General features: G+C 32.4%; 1 protein-coding gene and 1 non-coding gene across 2 annotated transcripts; both read left to right on the top strand.

Annotated features, from left to right (window-relative positions):
- The first annotated feature begins 1,741 nt into the window (after positions 1-1,741).
- LOC118201330 (uncharacterized) lies at positions 1,742-23,009 on the top strand. The gene is made up of 8 exons (XM_035373423.2): positions 1,742-1,782; positions 3,579-3,670; positions 3,753-3,832; positions 6,268-6,421; positions 9,067-9,194; positions 13,315-13,491; positions 16,362-16,512; positions 22,686-23,009. Exons 2-8 carry the CDS (start codon positions 3,607-3,609, stop codon positions 22,907-22,909), a joined length of 978 nt encoding a protein of 325 aa, XP_035229314.1. The 5' UTR covers positions 1,742-1,782; positions 3,579-3,606; the 3' UTR covers positions 22,910-23,009.
- TRNAT-GGU (transfer RNA threonine (anticodon GGU)) lies at positions 15,513-15,584 on the top strand. Its single transcript has one exon. It is a non-coding gene; the product is annotated as a tRNA-Thr (tRNA).
- Positions 23,010-24,217: the final 1,208 nt, after the last annotated feature.

Here is a 24,217-nt window from a genome sequence, read left to right as displayed (position 1 = left end):
GGCATCATCTTCTTAGGCAGACAACTCTTGCGTGCTTTTCCATAACCAGATTAACCAAATCTCATTTGATTTGTTCGTATTGATAGAATGAATGCATATCTTCTGTTGTAAAAGTGTGAGCGAACATTAACTGAAAACAATTATATTGGTAACAATAAGTAAGAAATACACTATAAATGAATGGAACTGATACATGAAAAAAAATACATGTAAATTAAAGTTTCAGTCAATCTTTTTGGTTAATGCTTATAATTTTCGTTATGAGAATCGATCGTTTGGAGGCTCGGGAAATAACACATTAAAAGTTTTGAAAACTGCAAAATATAGTTAGATTTTTAAAATTTTTACCTATATGTCTACTGCAATTCAGCAGTAAATATTTTCATCATAATAATTTTTGATGAGTAAATTGATATACGTATTTTGATAAATATTGGGAATTTACGTTTGAAAGATTTTTCTTGTAAAAAAAATGTAAAAATATAAATTGATTGGTGTTAAATGCGTTTTGCACGTTAGTTATTTTTTAAATTACTCTGCTTGCAGTAAATGGAAATTTATTATTCGGTCGATTTTGGGGAATATATTTATACTCATGTTCGGGTAGAAGTATAAATAAGTCGATTTAGATAACTGGCTTTCGATACGGTATATAATTAATCATCTGTTAAGCTTGATATTTTTTTGCCTCATCAACCGCTAATCGATCACTTCAATTAAAGTTGCAATATGCTTTAATAACGCCTTAACTAGTATTATCTCGGTGTATTTTTGAATGCGGATTGTTGCTCTTTAAGGCATTATCACACTCCTCCGTGAGTGCTGTTCAGGTGTAAGTGATGAGCACATCAAGTTGGCACTTGGAACATTCATGGCTGGAATTCATGGCTGGAATTCATGGCTGGAATTCCGTATATACACTTTTAAAGTTAGCTGTTAACCAGCTGTCATTTGGAAGACCTGTGGTTTGAATCCTGTTAAGAGTAGAATTGATTTCTCACCTTTCGGCCTCCGAAAATCCTAATAACTTATCTAACCCTTACCTCATATATAGGACTCATTATTAATAGTTCTTCAAACCGTATTATATTAAATTTTTCCGTAGGTTTTTTTTTTATTTTTCAAAAAATTACGGATAAAAAACAAGCTTATAAATAAATGACGCTTCGTAAAATGTGTTAACTTCTTCAATTTTCAAAAATTTAATTCTAGGTTTAGATGCTAGATTTTAATTTAATATAGTATTAATTTTTCAAGTCTCTTAGCGTGATTTTCGCTGACATATAAGCTTCGTTTCAGAAGAATTATATACCTTATTTACACATTCTACAAAGCTAATTCATCAGGTAATTTACAAATTTAACAAAAAAAAATCGTTATGATGTAATACTTCTTGTTATTTTCTGATACGGATTTGTTATTTGTATGCGTATGTGTGTGTGTGTGTGTATGTGTGTGCGTGCTTACGGTGAGACATAAATTTAAAATAAACATAACCTTTTTACTTTCTTTTTTAAACACTTGTTTAGTTCCCTGATAAAAAGATACGGATGTAAACCCAGTACATATAAACAAACACTTAAACTACTTGAATTGAAGTGTTCTGTATCAGCGTCACAGGTGCTAAAAATTCTTAACTTATCGGAGAAAGTATTATACTCACAAATGAACGTCGTTGTCTCTTAATCAGCAAGAGAACTTGCAGCTGTCAACATATCAATCCAAATAAAAAGCAGCCATACATAATAAAATTCCTCTTTCGACATCACATTTTACATAGAGGTAAGTGAAATTTAGTCCTCTAAATTGAAAACTTAGGTACATTACTATAATTATTTTTTTAAATACTTGAAAGATTTTATAAAAATTTTTTTCCACGTTGCAATGCAGTTTTTGTCCTGATTTTAGACAATGGTCCTTACGAGCAACTTAGTTCACCAAAATTCTTTGTCACTTAAAATATAACTGTAAATTTAACGAATTTGCATTGCATTATCAATTAGAGAAAGTTTCGGTTAATATGTCGACGGCAAGAAAAACGTTAAGTTTTGCTTTGCGACAAACTGGTATAGGACTGATTAAACGAGTTCATCAGTATCCCCCCCCCAAAAAAAATACGAAATTTTCTAGATGAAAAATAAGATGTTTTTTCCTCAAGGGCTTTGTCAGCACAGCAGGTTATTGCACTGCAGCGTTAAGATATTTAGAAAACTCAATTAAATTCCATTCTGGCAGCATCTAAGCCTCCTTTATTTCTATTTTTATTAATATTTATTGTTCGGTAAATTGTTTTTCTCTGCTGTGTTTCCTTTTAAATTTGCACGTTAATTTAGACACGACTTTCGCCATTTGTAACCAGATGCCAGTTTGATAATTATTTTCAATTAAACGCTGACTAACTAGCCTTACAGGCATTTTAATTTTTAACCTGAATCTTATCTGAACTGATTGAGGAGAAAGCTAAGTTACGAATGGATACTTTATAATTTGAAATGTGAGCCTCTGTTCAAGTTAATGCATAGTTTATGAAAGTTAGGACCTTATCAATAAGTTTATCAGCATACCTTTAATAAACTTCTGAGAGTGAAGCAGCAAGATCTACGAATTAGAAAGTATTAACAACTTAAATCAAATTTGTGATATGATGTTTGTTTATTTGAAATTGTATAAAGTTATTTTCTAGTAATTGCATTTTAGTTATACGAGTAAATTACAGTTATTTTGTACTCATTCACTTTGTAATTTCATACAAAAACTCTCAAATATTGTTCATTTTACTGTTAACTCTTAAATTTACTTAAAGCAAATTATTTGTGTAGAATTAAAATGCATTAATGAGAAAGTTATCAATTTGACACTTTAAAGTGATAATTAAGTATTGGCTGACGTAAGCTTGTTATTTATGAAGCGAAATTTACTAGTAAATTCAATTATGAATTTACCATAAAATTTATGCATAATTAAAATAACTAAAATACCAACTTATGCATCTGGACTTCAGTTAAGGTAGATGAACTATATATCAAGGAATATTCAAAGCACCGTTATCTGGACATCCTATTGTCACATATAGTTTATGAACAATTTTCGAAAAGTGTGCATTTTCTTAGATGCAATGAGAGAAAATTCTCTTAGCACTAATAGCCTAATAATACAGAAAGTCTCATTTATTTTCTTGAAATGAGGTTGTGAGTTTCATCGATTTAGCTTGTAAGATGAATTTCGTTTTGTGCTTTGTCTCTTTCATTAAGAAAATACTATTTTAATATAATTATACTTCCCTGGCAGTTGACGGCTATATAACGAAATAGGAAATAAGTCACGGTTATAGTTTTAAATTTTTTAGTATACACTACCATAAAGTAATAAACAGCAGTTTTAAATCATCGTGTAGCAAAACAAACCGCAACGAGTTGTTAACACTAGACAGCAGAATAGTAAAATTTATTGTAACAGTTCATTGATAAGATTAATTAACATAAATTTCATTCTTATTTTTTCAATAATAGAGCTTAATCCAATTTAAATGCTGCTCCTATTCACCTCAAAAGGACTAATTATTTGTTCTTTAAATGCAGTTGCTTTGAAGCGTTTCAAGTAAAAGAGATGAAATACGCCGTTGTTGTCTTGTGTTTGGTTGTAGCTTCTGCTGCAGCTTTACCTGCCCGACGTAAGTACATATTTTAAAATAAATTTACTGAGCATGTTTCATTACTGAGCATGAGGCATTACTAATTAAATTTTTTCTCCAGCTTCTCGATCATCTGCTCTTGATTTATTCAAGGATTTAGAAGACATCATCCAAGAAGATGTAAAGATTTTCTTCGGAAAAGTAAGGCTATACGAGTAAATTACAGTTATAGTTACTCATTCACTTCGAAATTTTAAACAGAAACTCTAAACTTTTGTCCATTTTATTGTGAACTCTTGAATTTATTTAAAGTAAATTATTTGCATATAATTAAAATGAATTAATGAGAAAGTTATCAAAGTAATTATGTTCTCGTAAACTCAAAATCCACATGATTAAACATTTTCCCTCAGCTCTTGATCAGAATTTTCTTTAATCGGCTATTAAAACACTGCATTTATACATGCTTTATATTAATGAAAAACTCGTCCCGAAACTGTAAAATGTCATCAATTAAAAGAATAAAGAGAACTTATTGTTACCTATATAAAAACCTGCATTCTTATTGGACCCCCTAAGTTAAGCAAGATTGCATTGTTTCTCGCATTCGCCATTTTTAATGCTTAAGTAAAATTTAAAAAACTTACTGTCATATGGCACTTTTATGTTATGCAACCAAGTTTTTAAAGCCCAGTGAATGTAGATGCGTGTACTTAACTGGTTAGCCGTAGCATGCTGATTATTACGCTCACCAACCCGACTGATTTATTTCACCTTTATTCTACTACTTCATATTTGTACGTTTACATAATATGGCATATCTATGCCCGTAAAGTCCTTAACAAAGTAATACTGACAACTTTCAAGGATGAAGAGCTTTATATTGTTAACAGTGAATCCTTTCTCTTCCTTTAAGTTACGTGATTATTTACGTTTTAAACAAAATATTTTAAGTGTTACTTTTCTGGGAAATAAAAAGAATCTGTTAAATAGATAAATGAAACAAGAAAAGACTGGAACATGCTCTTCCACTAAATGATCAAAGTTTTTAAAATATCAAAGAAGTAACTTTTTACAATAAGAATTATATCAGAAATAATAAAAATATTTCAGTGAAGAATGGATTTTTTTCCTTATTCTGTAGCTAACACAGAAACAAAATAAAGATAGAGGTTTCCAGATTTTAGACTTGTGTAACATGTCTTTCGTAGACCATTTCTGGTAGAGCTTGATTTTCGTTAAAAAGGATCTGTATCCCTCCCTTTAAATAAAGTAACCTCGGTATATATATTTGCTTTAATTCAGATAACGTTATTTAATTTAATTAATTTATTTATTTTGTGAAAAGAAGGATTATTAACTGTACGTTTTTCGATTAAATACGCAAATATTATGCAGATGAATTAAATCAAAAAAGGTATAACTAATGCAATTGTCGTTCAGATATTTGTTTTAAAATATGTATATATATCTAAAACAATGAAAAAAGTAAATTACAAGAAGGAATTTCAGAATCATAATCCTGCTTTTTATTGCTAAGATGGGCATAAAATAATTTAATATTTTAAATTATAACAAAACAAGCAATTTTGCGAATTAATAAATTGAAATCAAAGGCAAACATATTGTAAAAATCAATAAAATAGATGCAAATATAGAGTATTTAAGAAAAATAGTCAATAGTGTTAGGATGAGATTGCGATTTGAATGAAAATTTAAATTTCATTAAAATCAAATAAACACGTGAAAATTAAAAATTGATAAAGCCGTTTTATCACTGTCAGATTCGAACTTCTTCAAAAGGCGGGAAAACCTGACATAGATACAACAATTATATCTCTCTCAGTTTTTTTTTTTTTTTTTTTTTTTTGTATAAGTTGTGTTCATGGCCATTTTGTCATTCTTATGCATATAACCCACCGGTAATTTTATGATGTATTGAATTTCAATTTGAATATTGAAACTGCTTTTGTATTTACAATAGATTTTTCAGGCTAGTTGCATAGAGGTGTCGCCTTTAAAACTTTTAAGGTACAAATAATTTTACAATAATAAATTTTAATACATCTACTACTTTGAGATGAACAGAAATGAGCCAGATATAGCTTTTGTATCAGGGTCAGGTTTCCCCACTGCCTGAAGAAGTTTGAATCTGACAGTGACAAAACGGCTATATAAATTTTTAATTTTCATGTATTTGATTTTAACTTATATTTAAAATGTGCATTTTCATGAAGATGTCAACCTCAGCCAAAAAACGCTATTGACTATTTTTCTTGCATCTACTAAATTTGCATCTATTTTATTGTTTATTACAATAATTTATGCTTTTTTTTTCAGTTTATAAATTCACAAAATCGCCTGTTTATTACAATTAAACGTATTTAAGTATATGCAATTTATAATATATATACATATGTAGGCTTTCAAATAATAGAAATAAATGAGCATCAGTCATAAATGCTGCATGCTTCTGCATACTTGAAACATTCCCAGATGTACGCAAACTAATATAACTCTAAAATATTTGAATTATTATAATATAATATAGCTGAGAGAAGTAGAAAAAAAACATACATTTTAAATTATTAAATTAACAATTTTAGATCATTACAGACTTTTCTCTACTGTTCTAGCTCGTAAATGTTATCCATCATGTGGAAGAACCTTTAACTCATTTAAAAGAAATTGTTCCTGAAGTAAATAAGGAACTACATGAAAGAATTGATGAGCTACTAGCTGGACTTAAGAGGTTGGCCGAGAAAATTCAAGAGCTCATTAGGAAGCAAAGTAAGTCATTTTTTACATGCAAACTTTATATATGGAAAGGGCTGTCCTGATGCTGACTGCCGTATCTTTGGGCCCGGATTCGAATCCCGGTGAAGACTTGTATGTTTGGGAGCGTCTTTGTGGCATGTCGCTCTTAAAATACACGGCAATCCGAAAGTCCTCTCGAGAGGTTTTGTAGCAGGGGAAGAGGAGTGGTAGGCCCTTGGTTCAGAATACCGGAGAATTCTTCTTCAAAATTTTTTTGGCAAGCTAATTCTTACTGTTAGTACCAAGTTCGCTTGGGGACTAAACACTGGGGGTCCTGCGACAAGCTTGTTCAGGGGCACCCCGGGACCACTTGTTCAGGGCTGACCACTTGTTACGCACCCCGGGGCCCACGGTCAAGAAAGCAGATTACGGGCACTGCAGGCCTTGGCCCACTAGGGCTGTTACGCCACTGAGTTTAGTTTTAGTTTTAGTTTTAGTTAATTCTCACTGTTACCAATATGGCATCCAAAGCCCATGCCAACGACAGACGCAATCCCACGTTCTGCTCCACGATAAGATTCGTGAATTTGTTCTCATGTTACTGTCAGAAATAAGTCATATCACAGAACTTGTATGGAAAGAAGTCATGTATCCAACTTCAGCACCTTACCCCTCAAAAACATATTAATATCAATAAATAGATAGTATATTAATTATTATAACCCAACTTTATGCTTTAAACTTAATGTATTAAAATCAACTGAATATTTAATGCCTTTTACTGCAGGTCTGAAATGTAAAACGCACTTATCAACAACCAATATTTTTTTTTTATATTAAGCCATTAAATCTTGTAATCTTGTCATCCGGAACCTCGGAAATTTTAATTTATTGTCAGGCTTCAAACCATAAATACAAACTAAAAATTTGTGATTACTGATAAAGTGTTTGATTGTTTAGTAATTAAACGCTAAGAACTTTTTTCGTTCAATATTAAAACAATCTCATCAATTAAGTTATTTTTACGATAACTTTCAAAACTACTCGTGCTTTTTTCAAGTTAAAGTTAAGACAGTTTTTCACCATTTAATACTTTTACTTTGAACTAATTCTCTTATTCATTTCCTAAAACGCATTTTTCTTTCCTTTCGCCTGGAGATAAAGTGCAACTTCTTTGTTTTAAAGAGAATATAATGGATGCCTTATGCATGGGTATGTTCTCTTATATAGCCCTGACTAGAAATTGCCTTCATTTTTTAAGGAACGCTCAGAAGATCTCACACGAAAACTTGTAAATTTCCATCCAAGAAAAACAGCTTTACAGACTAAAATCAATATTTTCGCGTTACAAATAAAAGGCTTTCGTGAAACTCCTTTTACCACATTTTTTAAAGCAACTTCCATGCACTTCCTTCAAATTTTAGCTTCACTTTGTGCAGTCCAAAATACAATAATAATTTATTGGTAATACCTTTGTTAGGTAAATGAGGATGACAAATACTGAGTTTTAAATTCAGAATTCTTCAGTTTATTTATGAAACTGGAAAGAAAATGTTTAGTCCATTGCTTTAGACACTAAATAGATCTTCTAGATTTTTAGATTTGGAATACTTTATAAATCACTATCTGGATATGCGAAGTATGATCATGGGTGGTTACAAACAAAGTACAGCATTTTATACGTTGTTGTATACTCTATTTCTTCTTATCTCTTGTCTTTTTGTAAGAGTTAGATTGCCAGACACTATGATTTTTTACAATATTTCAGTCATCAAATGAATCTTGAAGAACATCAGATACCTCATTAAAAATACAATAAGAGCAATCCTATTGATTGTAATTGAATTATAAACTGTTTACTACAGTTAATTCATGTAATTCATGTTCCACGCTTTTTTTATGTATCAGATATCATTCATGCAATGTTGGTAAAGTTATTTATTTTCTTCCTAATTCTTTTTTTACGATCTTTAGCATTATATATGTCGCCATCAGTTTGTTAAAAAGTGCAAGTTTCTTTCCAGTTTTCTCTTAGCATCAAATTTTACAATCATATTTAAAACGTAATCGCTTTTCTTAACATATGAGAATTGGAAAAACATCAACAAGTTTTTTAAATTTTTAATAATTTCAAACTCTAAAATGAAATTTCATGCCCTTTTAGTAATTTTAACTAATATTATTCAATAGATAATGAGAAAATTCTTAAATTTGGAAGCATTGGAAGCTATAGAAAAGGTTCTTTAAACTCCCGCCGTAGATGTATAGCATTTATCGAGTTTGAATTTTTGGTTGTATTCAATGCAAGCTGTTATCTGAGGTTTAGAAGTAACTTAGAAAGGTGCTATAAAAAAGGAATTTTTGAAGAAGGAGCTTATAATAAAAATATTCTTAGTTAAAAAATCTAATTATAGTCCATTTATATACAAATAATTATGTATATAAAAGATAAGATATATAAAAATAATAATTGTTCTGCTTCTAAAGTTTAAATTTTTAATCGTTAAAAAAGTAAATTCCTTTGAAAGTTTATTCATATGAATTTAATGTATCCTACTTTCAAGAGAACCTATATCACAGAAGAATATTTTAAACAAGAATGAAGGAATTTTAAACCTGATATATTCCTGAAAGTATATAAAGGTCAAAATGCGATATAATTAATTTATATTTCTTAGGTGTTTTCTATGGTTTTGATCTTTTGGACAATCTGACTGATCTTACTGGAGGCACCAAGTTGGGCACGGTATTGCAGCTTATGAGCCTGGCTGATAAAACTCATAAAGTAATCAACGATGCTAAAGAGGTGAGAAATGCTTGGAATTATACAATTATGATTAAAAAGAAATTCAAGCTTATACCGCTTTGAAAAAGCTACACATTTTATTGACGAAATCCATTTTATGTTTAATACTTGCCAGTTAAAAGCACAGAAGCCTAGTTATGCCTATTAAATGATTAGATATTATGATTACTTATGACAGATGAGATGCATATGAATAGTACTTCATGTTAATTAACCAATTATTATTGTTTAAAACTTTACTACAACTTCTTCTTCCCATAGCCCTCACCAGGATGCAAATTAGATAGGAAAGTATTTAAGTCAAGAATTTTGGATGTTTTGGACACAGAGCTTTCAGCATCTGGTGTTTCAGTTTTATTTTGCCCAGCTCTTTTGCTAGGCGAAGCTAAATCGCGCTATTAAAGTTGAGCTAGCTTGTGTAGCCTCCTACTTTTAATTTGAAATTTTAACTTTGTTATTTTACAGTTAGCAACAGCGGAGTTTTGTCTGTAAGCACAAATAAAAAAGTGGTCCTCTCTTTTTAATTTCAAGGTTATTTAAAAGGAAGATTATTTAAAACTTTCTCAAGACTTTGTTGTAATATCTCAGCCGGAGCGATAATCCGCCTACCCATCTAGTAGGATCTAAAATCTTTTAGTTAATACAGGGTGCGGCAGCGTTCATAGCATAATTTGACTTGAGTTGTACAATGACGTAATGCGTGAATGCGCGCCAGCTCATGCCGCATTCGTGTACTAATGAGCTTCCATTTCGAGTGTGACAGTGATATGGATCGGTGGAGTGCACAGCATCGTACCTTTGGTGTTGAAAGTTATTTCAAGAATAACTACTCTGTTATTGCTACCCAGCGTCTATTTCGGCAACATTTCAACTTGGGACGTCATGGAAAAGTTCCAGATGGACGGACCATTGCGACAGATATTTTCATTTAGAGTAATTTCCCGTTTTGGTGACATTTTCTAGCCGCCTCGCTCACCTGATCTTTCATGTGCAGACTTTTTCCTTCGGGGCCACCTGAAACAAGAAGTTTTCCGAACATTCCTGAGTTGAAGGATCGCATCAAAACTGCCGTCGGCAGTGTCCCAGGGAATACGTTACGCCGAGTTATGACAAGCTTCCAACACCACCTAGATGAATGTGTTGTGCAGACGGGGCATCATTTCGCAGGCACCATATTCAAAAAGTAATCTACGCAATGGACAATGACTTACACATTAGTAAATGACATACCTTTAACTATTAATTGACATATTAGGTAATAAATAAATTACAGTTACTGCCTTATGGTGTGTTTTTAATATCCTACTATGAACGCTGCCGCGCCAATTCAGAATTTGAAATCTTTATGGAATTAGCATTTATTACATGCTATTGTTTAACTAAAAAAAAAGGAGTTTGCTTGAATTTATTTATAAATCTACTATGGGCTTTATTCTTCATCACAATAATTAGCATGATATGTTACATAATTACATTCCACAGCTAAAGTAGTAAATTAAATTGTCTCTCATCAAAATATTAATTTTAATTTCAAATAAATTTTGACTTTTATGTCTTCAATGAAGTAGTGTCCTCTTCCTTAAAGTTGGTGATTTGACTTCTGTCTTTGATCATAAGGCAATCAAATTCTACTATGCCCACCTTTAATTTATTTTAATTGAGCATCGCTATTAAGAATTAAAATTAAGAATTAAAATCCCTTATTATCTAATTTTAAACATAAATTTTGAACATGTCTTTATAGGCGATTTCGGATTGTCCATGTTAGTAGCATCCTGTTTACAAGAGTAAATTAAATGAATGCAGTACATTTTAAGTTCTGGCATAATTTTATCGTTTCTATGACATCATAATGTCGAGCTTGTAGTGATATTACTGTTGCTGGGTGTGAGTAAAAACTAAATTAATGTAGCTTAATTAATTAAGATAATTTCTACTTTTTAGAAGATAAGTAGTATGACGGAAGGGGTGTAATTACTCTATGTTCTGGAAGATTGATTTTTTAAATGAAATTTAACCCAGTAGAAGATAATAGTGACTTTTTATAAGCTTAGGTTTTTTTCCCTACTTAACGTTGTTTTATCGCTTTCTATGTGTAGCATGCTGCAAAACATTTTGCTTTATGAAGATGTCTTAATGTAAATCTTTCAATAAAATTCTTCTTATAGAACTTTCATTATGGTGTTTTTACATCTTATATGGCGCTGTATTATACTAACGTAAAAGAAAATGAATTTTCAAAACATTTTCGGAAATAACTTGATATATACCTGTATTTAGCATATGCATACAATTTATGGAAAATTTTATATGTAATTTTATTCTTCGTGCATTATAGATTTAAATCCAAAGCATGAAGATATTAAACAAATCGACAGGCAATTTATTCACGTAACTACAAAATAAATCAAAATTAGGGATTCCAAATTAAATGAATATTACTTTGCAAGGTTTTTTTTCTTCCTTCTTTCCATGTACTTTCGTAGTGTAATGGGAAGGACGTACAACTAGTAGTCGGAAGGTCCAGAATTCGAATCCCGGCGAGGATAACTACATAAGATGTTGCATGAAGTAATCAACAGCAGAGTTTTTACGTATACACTGGAGCACGAAAAATGAAAAATGAGCAGTGCTTTAGCCAGGATTCGAACTCCGAATATTTCGATTGCTAGCTGGACGTGCTTTTTGTGTGAAGGCACGTGGGAAGAAAGGAGGAAATGCCTTGCAACTTATGTAACTGAGTCTTAATGGTAGCTAAAAAATTGAAAATAATTTTTTAAGAATACAAAAAAATTAAAGTGCATAATTTTAAGACATTAGTATTTTAAGTTATGAAAAGAATTTCATTCGAAGTACGCCAAAAACTACATGAAGGTAATTTTAAAATTAAGAAACCCTCAAATAACCAGTTGTGTATTTATAAAGAGTAGTATTCTACGGATTACTTACTAGTGAGTGAAATTTTTTGTCGCTGCATTATCTATTATTTACAATTTTCTGACCATACAAATTCTATTTAAAATAAATATAAAATAATTATTTTTGTAAATTCAACAATTTTTGGAATTATAACAAAGTAAAACTTTTGTTATAATATTTAGCATTCGATTTTTTACTAGTTTAAAAGTTATTTTTACAAGTTAGTTTTTTAGGGGGAAAGTGGCCTATATCACATAATTTATGACAGTTTTAAAGGCCAGTTTTATGGCCAGTTTATTGCAATCTAAGTTTCCTTTGAGAGCTTTGTAACAGTAAAAGTAATATCTTACTAATCATAATTGTTTTTACAGATAACCTGTATAAACTTAAAATTATTTCTTAAACTATTTTTTTACTTAAAGATTTCAATTAACCAAAATTAACATGGTCTAAATGCTTATTTGTATATCTCTTCTAAGCTATTTTTTACTAAAAGTTTCCAAATAAAAATTGTCATAGTTTGAAAGCCTATTTTATCCTATTCATTTCTTAAGCGGAACCAAAAATACACAGTGACTTTCTCATACGATATTTAGATGTTAAGTATTTTAGATTACTCTTTAATTTTCAAACGCGTACAGATCAAATAACAAATAAAATAACAACTTACTCAATGAAGAAATAATCTTCCATTAGTTAAATGCATTATATTCTACAAGTAGACAAAAGCAAGCAATAAATTACGGCTATAATTATGCCTGCAAGCATACGAAGATTAAAGGTGTTAAAGATTGGGGTTAAAGCACGGAAATAATTTAAGTACATAAAGAGAATTATGGTGGTACTATGATCTTTATGGAGTAAATGTATATTATTTGTAAAGAGCTCTGGAAACATATTATCTTCTGAGATGCAGCGCATTTTGTTATACGCATCATTTGTATTAGAAAAGCTTTCCTTTTAATAACTAAAGGCAATTTTTAAAGAAAGGTTTATGTACTTTGATAAAACCGGAATTTTGGTAAAATCATATTAGAGTAATAGAATACATTTTGCAGTAGTAGTTAAACAATTTAAAATTTGTTAAAACAATGAATTTCCTAAAAGAGTTAAATAACCTCTCAATGAAAAATGTGCAAATATATTTAATACGGTTATTATTTTAAATGCATGTTGTTTTATACTTTTACTTCTCATTTAGTTTGTTCCTCATCTTAAAACCACTTTGGAGAAAATGGAATCTCGTCTGGAAGCTCATGTGACCGATTTTGCAACTCATGTATTAAAGGAACTTGGTCTTCAGAACACGTTATCTCAAAGCGTAGTGAAGAAAATTGAAGATCTATTCGAAAAAGTTGAAGAAGAAGCTCACGTTTTAGTAAGTTATTAAATAACCTAGATTACAGAAAAGCACACGAAGATTATCTATCTAAGGGAAGGCATTCTTTCGTGGACGACTTTTTAAGGGAAACTGACTCCGAACTAAGAAAACGCTTATGTAGCCAGACCTTTCGCCAGGATTAAAACCCGAGTCTTAACACCAGTGTTCAGCAGCTTTATTGGTAGGCTGCTGGTAGGCATTTTATAAGTGAAGTGCCTGGATTTTTATGTTAACAGAAATATAATACTTATTAAACTTTGTCTATTAAAATTATTTAGAATATCGTTCATGTACGATATAATCTTCTCATAGCTTCTAAGTAAACACTGCAGTTCTCATTACCCAGCTTTATTGCCAACGGTGTAGAATCGTCTTTTCATGCTGCTCCTATACACATAATAAGTAGTAGTTAAGAAAAAGCACATTTTCATTGCTTAAAATACTGAGTATCACGTATAAAACAAATCGTTGACTGCTGTTTTAATAATATTGTAATTCACTATTGTAAAAGAACTACAACAAGTGGAAATCTTATTCAGAAGCTTAAAACAGGTGTTTATCAAATTCTGTTAAAATAACATTTCGTGAAAAGATTCCACATGATTCCTCTTCATTTTAGGCACATGTTTCAGTCCATTGAGAACGGACTTTAGACATTAGCAGTTATTCATGGGACATGGTCTCCACACACACGGCGCTAATCTTTAGTTCTATAGTAAGCTTTATATAGAGTTATTGCCTTTCTCCATGTTTTCTTTCCTGGTGAAAGTGTTAGCACGTTTAACTAATAGTAGCAAAATCCGTCTTTCAAATCCCCCAAAAAAAGCATTGCTAATTTTTCACGTTTATAGCTCAAAAAAAGGCTAAAGTCTCTGTTGCTGAAGTAAGCTCTTTATACGCCTGATACCCATAATAATCTCTTCAACTTCGGGATCCATTTCTTCAGTGGTAACTTGGGTACTGTGAACACGGGCCATGTTCCATTGACTGTTTCTGAATATTTAAACCAGGGTACTTCTCTCTTAACAGTCGCATATGAAATCACAGATTTCGCGTTAAACAGTGGATAAAAAAGTATTGGCTATTGCCTATAATTTATCATAATTAGCTAACAAAGGAAATGCTTGACAATTTTAGGTGGACATAACGAACACAGGAGGCAGTAAACACACAAATCTAATGAAACTTTCGTTTTAATATGCTTTTTACACAAAATATGCAACAAAAACGTAAATTTGCATAAAAAAATTAAAATTTTAAAGGTATTGGCAAGATTATACAGCAAAATGTGGGAACAAAATTTAATACTTTGTATTCATATATTTTGCATTTATAACAGCTTGTTATCTATTTCTCATAGAGAAAAGTCTTGGTTGTGCTATTGAGAATGTTGTCCCTTTATTGCAGAAGTATACGCTTAAATTCATATTTACACGAAATTTTATGTTTCCTGACTTCTAGGTCGAATTTGTGCCATAAAATTTCAATTGAATTTAAGTCAGGGGATTGAGGTGGTGTTTTTATTTGGCGAGGAACGTTATAGAATAACTACTCCCGAATGAGGTTCGCTCGAGTCATTGCCCTGTTGAAACACGGATGATGTTCCTAAGACAAGTTTTTGAGCATTGAAATTCAAGTTATAGCGCAATATGTCAGTGTACGTATGTGCTTTTATAATACCATCAATGAAGCACAGGTTACCAACTCCGTTTGCTGCTATAACAGCCCCAAATTACGACGCTCTCTCCACCATGTTTCACGGTTGGGGTTAAATCCTGAATTTTAGCTCAATGTTTGGCTTTCTCTACACATATTGTCGTCCGTCACTCTAAAAAATTTGATAATGTACGCTTTCCCTTGCAGAAAACATTCGAGGCCGTCCACTTCTAATCTTATTTTCCGTCGATGCTCTCTCGTTGAACATTTTTACAACACTTCTAACAGTAAATAGATTTATGTTCAGTTGTATTCCTATAGCACGATATTTTTATAAGGTATTTCTCCCATTTCCCTAGCGTGCCTTCGTGGTGTAACGGTAGCACGCTGGACCGGTATTCCAGAGGTCCGTGGTTCGATTCCCGGCGAAGGCGGTTGCATATTTTTCATCTTTTCTGCTTCCAATTAACCTAATGACTCTACAATATAAACCTTCATTTCTGGGCTGAATAATCACGCTTTTAATGTTAATATCCGACTCCGAAGCCATCGTTATCACGGTATCAGCAAAATAACGTTTTAAAAGTTTTGAAGTAGCACTGCAGACTTAACACTAACGGCGTGTCTTTTCAGTCTAAGCACGTGACCTCAACATAACAAAATTTGCATAGCAGTTAGAATTTTGACAATACATTTTTGACATGCAAATTTACGTTTTTGTTGAATATTTTGTGTAAAAGGCATATTAAAATTAAGGTTTCATTAGATTTGTGTTTTATTACCTCCTGCATTTATTATGGGCAACTAAAATTGCCAAGCATTTCCTTTGCTAGCTAATATGATCAATTACAGGAAATTGCTAATACTTTTTTTATCCACTGTATATTCATTTTTCATGAATACTGCCCGTGTTATTACTTTTTGGTCATAAATTCGAAAACAGTTCGATGTTCAATACTGTTTCGTTCCTCGGATATTCTCCCGATGTTAACCATACGTCGCAAACATTAATAAGATAGATTTATTGCAGCGAAAACAGTTGTATTACAGGTTCTTGGATAAAAAAGAATGATACAAGACTTATTCACCATTTTAAACCAGTTACGCTAATGTATCAGAATTTGGTATAGAACGTACTTAATGTCTTTCAAATTAACTGATATAATATATTATCATCTTTTTCAAGATTAAATGAAAATCTTTGCTTTTAGCTTCTTGATCTCTTGCATAAGATGGAGCAGACATTTGAAGTATTAAAGGAAAAGCTTCCCGAAGAGTACCAGAAAGTCAAAGAAGCTGTCAAAGAAGTTCAGTCCAAAATTCATGAGCTCGTTGAGGAAATTGAACAGACTCTTGTCTTTCGTAAGTGCATTAAAACAACCTACTTTCACTAAATCAGGATACACTGTTTACTAGTATAATATAAATAACAATTTTTCACACAAAAGAGAGAGTATAATTTTAATAGATGCATTTAATATGCTTTAACAATTTTGGATATTCTGTTTTGTTAATTGAAAAGTGCTTTAATGTCACATCTGCTTCAATAGCCAGTCTTATATAATTTTTCATTTTTGCTGCAGTTTAAATAAGTAATATTATTTTTATGACAGAAATGAAAGTATATTTCCCATCACAAAAATATTTCAAAACATTTCAACTTAAGTTTAGTATTTAAAAGCAAGATACAAGTTTCTACTACTAGCAATTACTTCTCGTGAAAAGCAGGAATCCCTCGTCATGACTCTTGTAAAGGGACTCAACATTTTATTCACATTTATTCGAAATAAAGCAGCTCTTCCTGCAGTTGTAGATATCATTTTTCATAAAATATATTTTATTACTAACTGCTAATACAACTTATTAATATCCTGCTTCTTGTTTTTTTTTAATCAGTTACGGAAGTAACGTCAAGTGCTCAAAAAACTACCTGCCTAAAGCTTTCGCTAGAGCTTTCAGGTCCCAATCACATTATGTTTCGGCTACGCGGGATTTGACGTCGAAAGGGAAAATTCTCAGAGCCCGCACAATTCGAGGAAACCGACTTAGCTGAGTTACCATTTTCACTTGCTACAAAGACTTGAACGCCAAACTCTAATCGATTATCGCTCAGATTGGGATCACGGGATGCTTCAGAAGCAGAATTTTCGTCTGATTGGTTGTCTCTACCCAGGATTTAGGTCCAGCTGAGACATTTTCCGTGAGGTATGAAAAAATCCCGCTTAGCCGCAACATCGTTTCCGTAGCTAGGCGGGACTTCGCTTCAGGCGGGGCTCTTTTTTTCTAGAAATCCTCCCGTTCAAAACCAGTGCTACCAGAATCTCGTTTCTCAGAAAAGTACCGTCTAGCAGGGACTGTAGCCAAGTGTGATAATCTCTTTTAACGCGTAGGAAAATCACAAAAATGGATCATGCATATAACCTGTTTAAAAGATTCGACTCCGTATGGAACTCCCAACATTAAGAATGGTTATCATTCAGCTAATGGTAAACGTTCTGTTTCTAAAAAATTATTTCTAATAAGCACGGCTGTCAAAGTTAGTTTGGTAGTTTCACGACTGAATGTACACATTTCAAGAAAATATGGACTTTGATCAATTCTAATATGATCAGGATTTTTATTTCAACGGCTTAGGTTCGTTTATTGAATTATGGAAAAGCACTCGAAGACTATCTGTCTGAGGGAAGGAATGCCTTTTGGGAGGATTTTCTAAGGGAACTGACTCATATAGCACACAGGGAAAGCCACCAAAACGCCTATTCAGCCTGCCCGTTTGCCAGGATTCGAACCCTGGACCGAACTACCAGTGTTCAACGATTTTACTCATCGCCGCTGGTGGCCGTTTAATGAAAGGAATCAGTATTTACAGCTTATCCTACTGTAAAGTTTTATAAATATTTTTAATATCTTGGAGCAGATTAGTTATTTAAGTAAACAGTGTAATGCGATAAGTAGATAGTGATCTGTGCTATCTCATTTAATTAGAGTTTGTGCTTAATGCTGGTGCTAAACTTCATTATTACTAGTGTGGCATTTATGTTTACATTTTACTAAACGAAATGTTAATTTAATTCTTTCTTTTCTGTCTCTTTTTGTCACATTCGTTCATTTCAGAATTTTTGTAGCTTTTTGTGGCAAGCAGTTTTACTATAAAGTGTTGAATTTTACGAATAGGAGCATGAGAGTTTTGGCCTGATGAACTACCAATGTCCAGCGACTTTGCCGCTCCTCCGCCGATGGGGCTTTATTTCAACAGAATTTAGCCTTTTTTGCCCCATCCGCAGATCTCATAATTAAAGACCATTAGAATATCGAAAATACTATTTTTTTTCCAAACAAAACTTCTAAAACTACATCATGCGTGAGTATAACTTAGTCCGTGAGTATAACTATTATAAATTGATGAAAATCTCGAAATTTAAAATCTAGGTATTCGACTATTTTCTGAAGAATTCCAACGACAAATATAAAATATTGAACAAAACACATTTTATATTTTTAATTTTGCTTATTCGATCATTAACGCTCAGGAAAAATTTTAACGCATTATTAAAAACAAAGCTTTTAAATTCTCTAGATTCTAAGCTAAGGTCTTTAGGTTAATAAATCTAATGTGCGTCTTATTATTAAGTTATCTTATATTCCGGGGTATAATGCGCACCTATAATTTCGAATTATATTTATTAATTTTTAGGTATGTTCCGTATAACATGAACCCTTTTTTTTACGAAGAAACCTGAAAGATACATATGCGATGCTGTTATCTTTTAAAGTCATTCATTCGAAGATTTTTTCCACGCGTTCGAACAATACTTTACTGAATTGACAAGCGATAAAGAAAACAATACATGTGCGGGGGAAAATACTTGAAGGATACGGCGGACACTAGCCATTTTAGGCTTTGGCCACTGTTAAGAGCAGAAGCGATGGCCATTTTACTATGGAGGCAATTAATAGGCGGCCATAGTTACCCACTATGAAATGAAACACAATCTATATCCATGCCTTCTCCGAGATTCGAGCCTGGCCTCTTCGGTACGGCAGTTAGAGTCACTAACCACTTTTCCCGTCTGGGCGGCCCTTTTAATAGTAAATATGGTTAACTCTACGTTTTTATTCCTTGAGCATTTGCCGGCTATGTTTGATGGCTGCTGCTTCCATTTAATGTCGAGAAGACAGGAAGCATTTGATTTTGTCGATGCTTTTGTAAAAATTGTCTTGGACGGTTAAGGGATGCTGACTGTTATTCTGAACTCAAGCCTCGTGAGTATAATATCTGTCTCTCAGTGTGGGGAAATCTAAGCAAGGCTCATAGTGATGAGACGGGTAAATGACCATTGCGTTCGGCCATTCTTGGCAAGTGCACTGAGTTTCGAGGGTCAAAGCTTTTGATTAAGCACTTTTTTCGACAAATTTTAGTTCCTTTACATTTCTTTTCTGTTTCAAAAGCCAAACCTATTATTTTTCTCTCCTGGCAGAAATCAAAATCCGGTTCTCCTATCTAAGAACTTCTTTTATAATATGTTAAATATTTTTACTCCCCGTAACCTGGGGTAAAATATTATATGATTTTTTCGGACAGTACAGTCACTTGGCCTTCGCACACCACAAAAACATTTACAGTTCCTGTAGCTCAAGTTTTAAAATCCTTTAACAGTTCCTCGATAAAGGAAATTAGACATATTCTGTGCTATGGTTTTTGATTGTACACTTGCTGCTAGGGAATTATGTAATTTTATTACACAGACGAGAAAATGCTGAATCTTTGATACAAATACTTGCAAAAGAGTATTCGGTAATATTTCAAACTATTTGAAATATTCAACGAATTTATGTTATAAATGAGCCTGTAAAAGTAGATGTATTTCGAAAGTTAAATAATGAGTTTGATCGAAATTATATATTAGCACTTCATAGAAAAATATAAATAGGCTTCGGCAATGCATATCACAGGCATAAATTCTTACACAACTTTAAAAAGAATGTTCCTTGAACGTATTTTGCATGACTTACAAAAGATACATTAAGTCTCAAAATGCACAGAAACGCTACAAATATACAAATTTTTAGCTCATATTTTTAAGAGAGAACAGCAATATGAATTTTTGAATGTCTATGTCAAATTCGCAAATTAATGCTTCCAATTAATAATGGATGACCAAGGAATTGCAAAACTGTGCTGTTGACAATCGTTTTCTTCATTCAACTTCGTGTTATTTCTTTTATGCATTAAACGTCTTTTATGCATTTACATTCAAAGGCATTATTTCCTTTAAATTAGAGGGAAAATATGCATATGCAGTTCAAAACCGTCACATGCAGATTATGTGTATGGATATACTTATGTGTATGTATACTTGTGCGCATATCTATCTCTATATACATATGCATTTATGGCCAATTTTTAAACAATCTGCTAATAACTGAAAAAAAGGAAAATTTATTTCGAAGAACTGTTACAAAAAACACAAATAAATGTAAAAAAACCGAGACCAAATTAATTGTAAGGATGTTTGGATAGGAAAACGTTACGCTACGGCATTAGGGCAAAAACACGAAATGCAGAATTTTCAACATTTGCGAGAAGAAACTAATGACTGGTTCAAAGTAATCCATGAAAAAATGAATTTTCACATGTATCAAATAAACTGATACAAACTTATAAAATGTAAAACTAAAGGGACTGTAATAAAATGGAGATATATACCAGACAGAAAAACATATCAGTCAGAAAATGTATACACACTTTAACAAATAGTATCTACCCATTGGTTTCGAAGTTAAATTGAATTATACTTACGATATGTTATATGGTGTTTGCTCAACACAAGTCGGTACTTTCATGACTGCATTATGTGACGCATTACATGTGCCAATGAATCGAAATGACAATGGGGAACCGTAAGAAATTGGCTATGCTGGAGGTCCTTCCTCAAGAAATAAGCGGGAAGTGCAGAATCTCTACGGACACACTAACCAAACACTCGCCGTTGTGCTATGGGCGCTAAAGGCCACCACTTCTGACGCTTTGAACCCTCTTAAGTAGCTACGCAAAATAAGTGCACAAAGATTGTATTAAACCTAATCTAATCTATGATATGTATGAATATATTGACCTGTAACTTATTTCGATACCAATACAAAATAAATGCTTTTCGGTATTTAGGTGCTATTCAGTCGACCGTGAAAATGCCACAGAGCAGCGCAATTTAGCTCAAAGTATGGATTATCGTATAAAGTATTTCTCCCGCTTCCCTAGCGTGCCTTCGTGGTGTAACGGTAGCACGCTGGGCCGGTATTCCAGAGGTCTGTGGTTCGATTCCCGGCGAAGGCGGTTGTATATTTTTCATCTTTTCTGTTTCCAATTAACCTAATGACTCTACAAGTGGCGCCCGAACTAAAAGGGCTGTGGATGATGATTCTCCGCACCCAGAATTTGGCGACTAGGTCCCCTAAAACCCTAGTCGCCCTTTAAAAAAGGGAAGTATATAAGGTATTTCTCCCGCTTCCCTAGCGTGCCTTCGTGGTGTAACGGTAGCACGCTGGGCCGGTATTCCAGAGGTCCGTGGTTCGATACCCGGCGAAGGCGGTTATATATTTTTCATCTTTTCTGCTTCCAATTAAACTAATGACTCTACAAGCGTGACGAGACAACGCACTCATAACATCTGTGTTTTCGTTTGCTTTAATCGCGATTGATTCTCGATACATGGGCATATATGGGCATGTGTAACACCAAATTTGAAATCTGGAATTTGTTTTATTATCGATTTCATATTTTGTAAACATTTAACGAATTTTTGAGTAACAAACTCAACGATTTAAAAGCGAGCTATGGCAGCACTCTACGGGGAAAAAACATTTTTATCTCCAGCGCGGGGAACTGTGTATCGGAAATTCTAAAGATATGCTCATTTTAAAATTATTTTGCGACATTGCTATTCAACAGAATTTTATGGTTTAAGTTCAAAGAACATGATATTTAATAAATACAGGTAACACACAAAACTTTAAAAAAAAAAAAAAAAACGCCCCTTTGGACGTAATTTAAAGTCTGAAACCTATCAGACTTTTTTTTTAGTCCAAAGGAATGGTCCAGAGAATTACCATTTGCTGAATAGGAAGAAGAACAACTGGATATGAACCGACAAATATTAATAGACTAGAACAATCAGCTGCAGGAAGTTTATGCTCTTAAAGTTCTTAACAGAGCTCTCGGTAAAATCGGCGAGAATTTTACGAAGCGCAGAAATGAAGCAAGTTAGAAACTGAATGTTTACTAAATAAAGATGTGTCAGTTCTTTCACAGTTCCTCAGAAGGCAACTTCAGTGGAATTTTTCATGGCTCGATGGTAGCCAATTTTCACGGTCGACGGTATAATATGTCAGTACCTAATTTTCTTTCGTTAAAATATGTATGCATGTTTTCTGAAGGATTATGTATTAGTACTTCTTGGCATGAAAAAAAGTTTAAGGCAATGAATATATGACCAAAGAAAATCTAACCGAATTATTTCCCTATTTTTTGCTTTCAGGAAGCTTCGACTTATTGGACATTGCTGGTAACGTAAGTGGAGGAACATCTCTTGGCACAGTCTTCAAGGTAATGAGTTTGATTAATAAATTTAACACCGTTGTTCAAGACGTTAAAAACTTTGGCCCAAGAGCTGAAGTTGTGCTCCAACATAGCGTTAAGAAAGTGGCTGACAGCGCTCAAGATTTCTTCTCTCATGCAGCTGACAAACTGGTGAAAATATGAAAATATAAGTTATATTTTCAAAAAGACATGAAAATGATTTTGAAAAGGAAATACAGCATACTCTATGAAAACTATTGTGAATAAAATTACTATGATTTAATTTTGTTTTGATGTTTTACTCACCGAACAGTAGTTAAAAAGTAATGCTTTCCATAATATTAGTTAAAAATACTCGAAAATGAATGTTTACGTTCTTTCATGTAAGTTTTCAATTAACAATTAATTCTATTTAATGACTTAACAACCACTTTATTTTGCCTGCAACATATAGTTGTTTTAGATGCAGCATCATTGAGTTAAACATTTAAGTATTCCAGATTGTTAAAAAATCTTTTAAGATGTAATTCTACTTTAGCTGCAATATGGAAGATATACATTAAAGTACCTTTGTCTGATCTTGAGCAGCATATGTCTTCTTTCTAAAAGAAGGACAAACTTTTGTATAACCTACTAAACTGAACGTTGGTTTGCCGTTTATTGTCACAAAAGCAATCAGTTTTCTTAATGATAATTCAAGTTGACTATCTCTCTCAACATTCTAGAAGCATCACAGCTAGAAGAAGTTTTTCTCTGTTGTATTGATCTTTCCATTTCAGTCTATAAATTCTAAATTTGGTTAATATCAAATAATTAAAAAGGCAATTTGGAAATTCGTTTGAACGCTTCATTATCCATTAGTGAAAATGTGCTGTGCTGTTATCTAGATGAAAGATGTGGTCGTTGTCTTATTATGTAAGTATACTATAACTGACTACTGGATGCTAACATAATACTACTACCACTGCTATAGACTGAGCTTCATGAGCCTGCCAGTGAGTTAGGGGTTTGTCAGTTCATGTCAGCATACGTATGTAGAGATTGATTAGTTGAAACCTTGAAAGGTCACTGTACTAAACAAGAATATGTACATTTGCACTATGAGAAGCTATGCTCCGCGGGATACAATACCTATACCACTAGCACCTTTTACACAAGCAATATCTAAGTAAACACAAAAGATCTACACACATAAGAGATACAGTAAACTAAACACAGTAGGCACTAATAACAGAATTGGCATAATGGAAAGATAGCGAAATATTCATAGTTATGAGGTATGAAATGAAATACTAGGGCTGTTCGTACAATTTTTAGATGATATTTATTGTATTTATAGAAATATTTTACCTAAACGTTTTGTGCTTTAAATGTTCCAATTGATAACACTTATTCTTCACTATCTTTATCCAGTTTCTTATATATCTTATACCTTTATATAGTTTCCAAGAGAAGGAAGCTTTATTTTTTTCTAGTGGAAGACATATTTTA

Source organism: Stegodyphus dumicola, chromosome X1 (assembly GCF_044657685.1).
Source record: "Stegodyphus dumicola isolate Sdum_Otavi_A_Nest chromosome X1, ASM4465768v1".
In the NCBI taxonomy this organism is placed as follows: Eukaryota; Metazoa; Arthropoda; class Arachnida; order Araneae; family Eresidae; genus Stegodyphus; species Stegodyphus dumicola.
The sequence above is the reverse complement of the archived record's forward strand: the minus strand, read 5'-3'. Positions and strand labels throughout refer to the sequence as shown.

What these genes read in the sequence shown, in the direction of transcription:
- LOC118201330 (XM_035373423.2), top strand. Translation starts at nt 3,607, where the DNA reads ATGAAATACGCCGTTGTTGTCTTGTGTTTGGTTGTAGCTTCTGCTGCA. An exon ending in AAGAAGAAGCTCACGTTTTA is followed by an intron (nt 13,492 to 16,361) that starts GTAAGTTATTAA and finishes CTTTGCTTTTAG; the next exon opens with CTTCTTGATCTCTTGCATAA. An exon ending in TGAACAGACTCTTGTCTTTC is followed by an intron (nt 16,513 to 22,685) that starts GTAAGTGCATTA and finishes TTTTGCTTTCAG; the next exon opens with GAAGCTTCGACTTATTGGAC.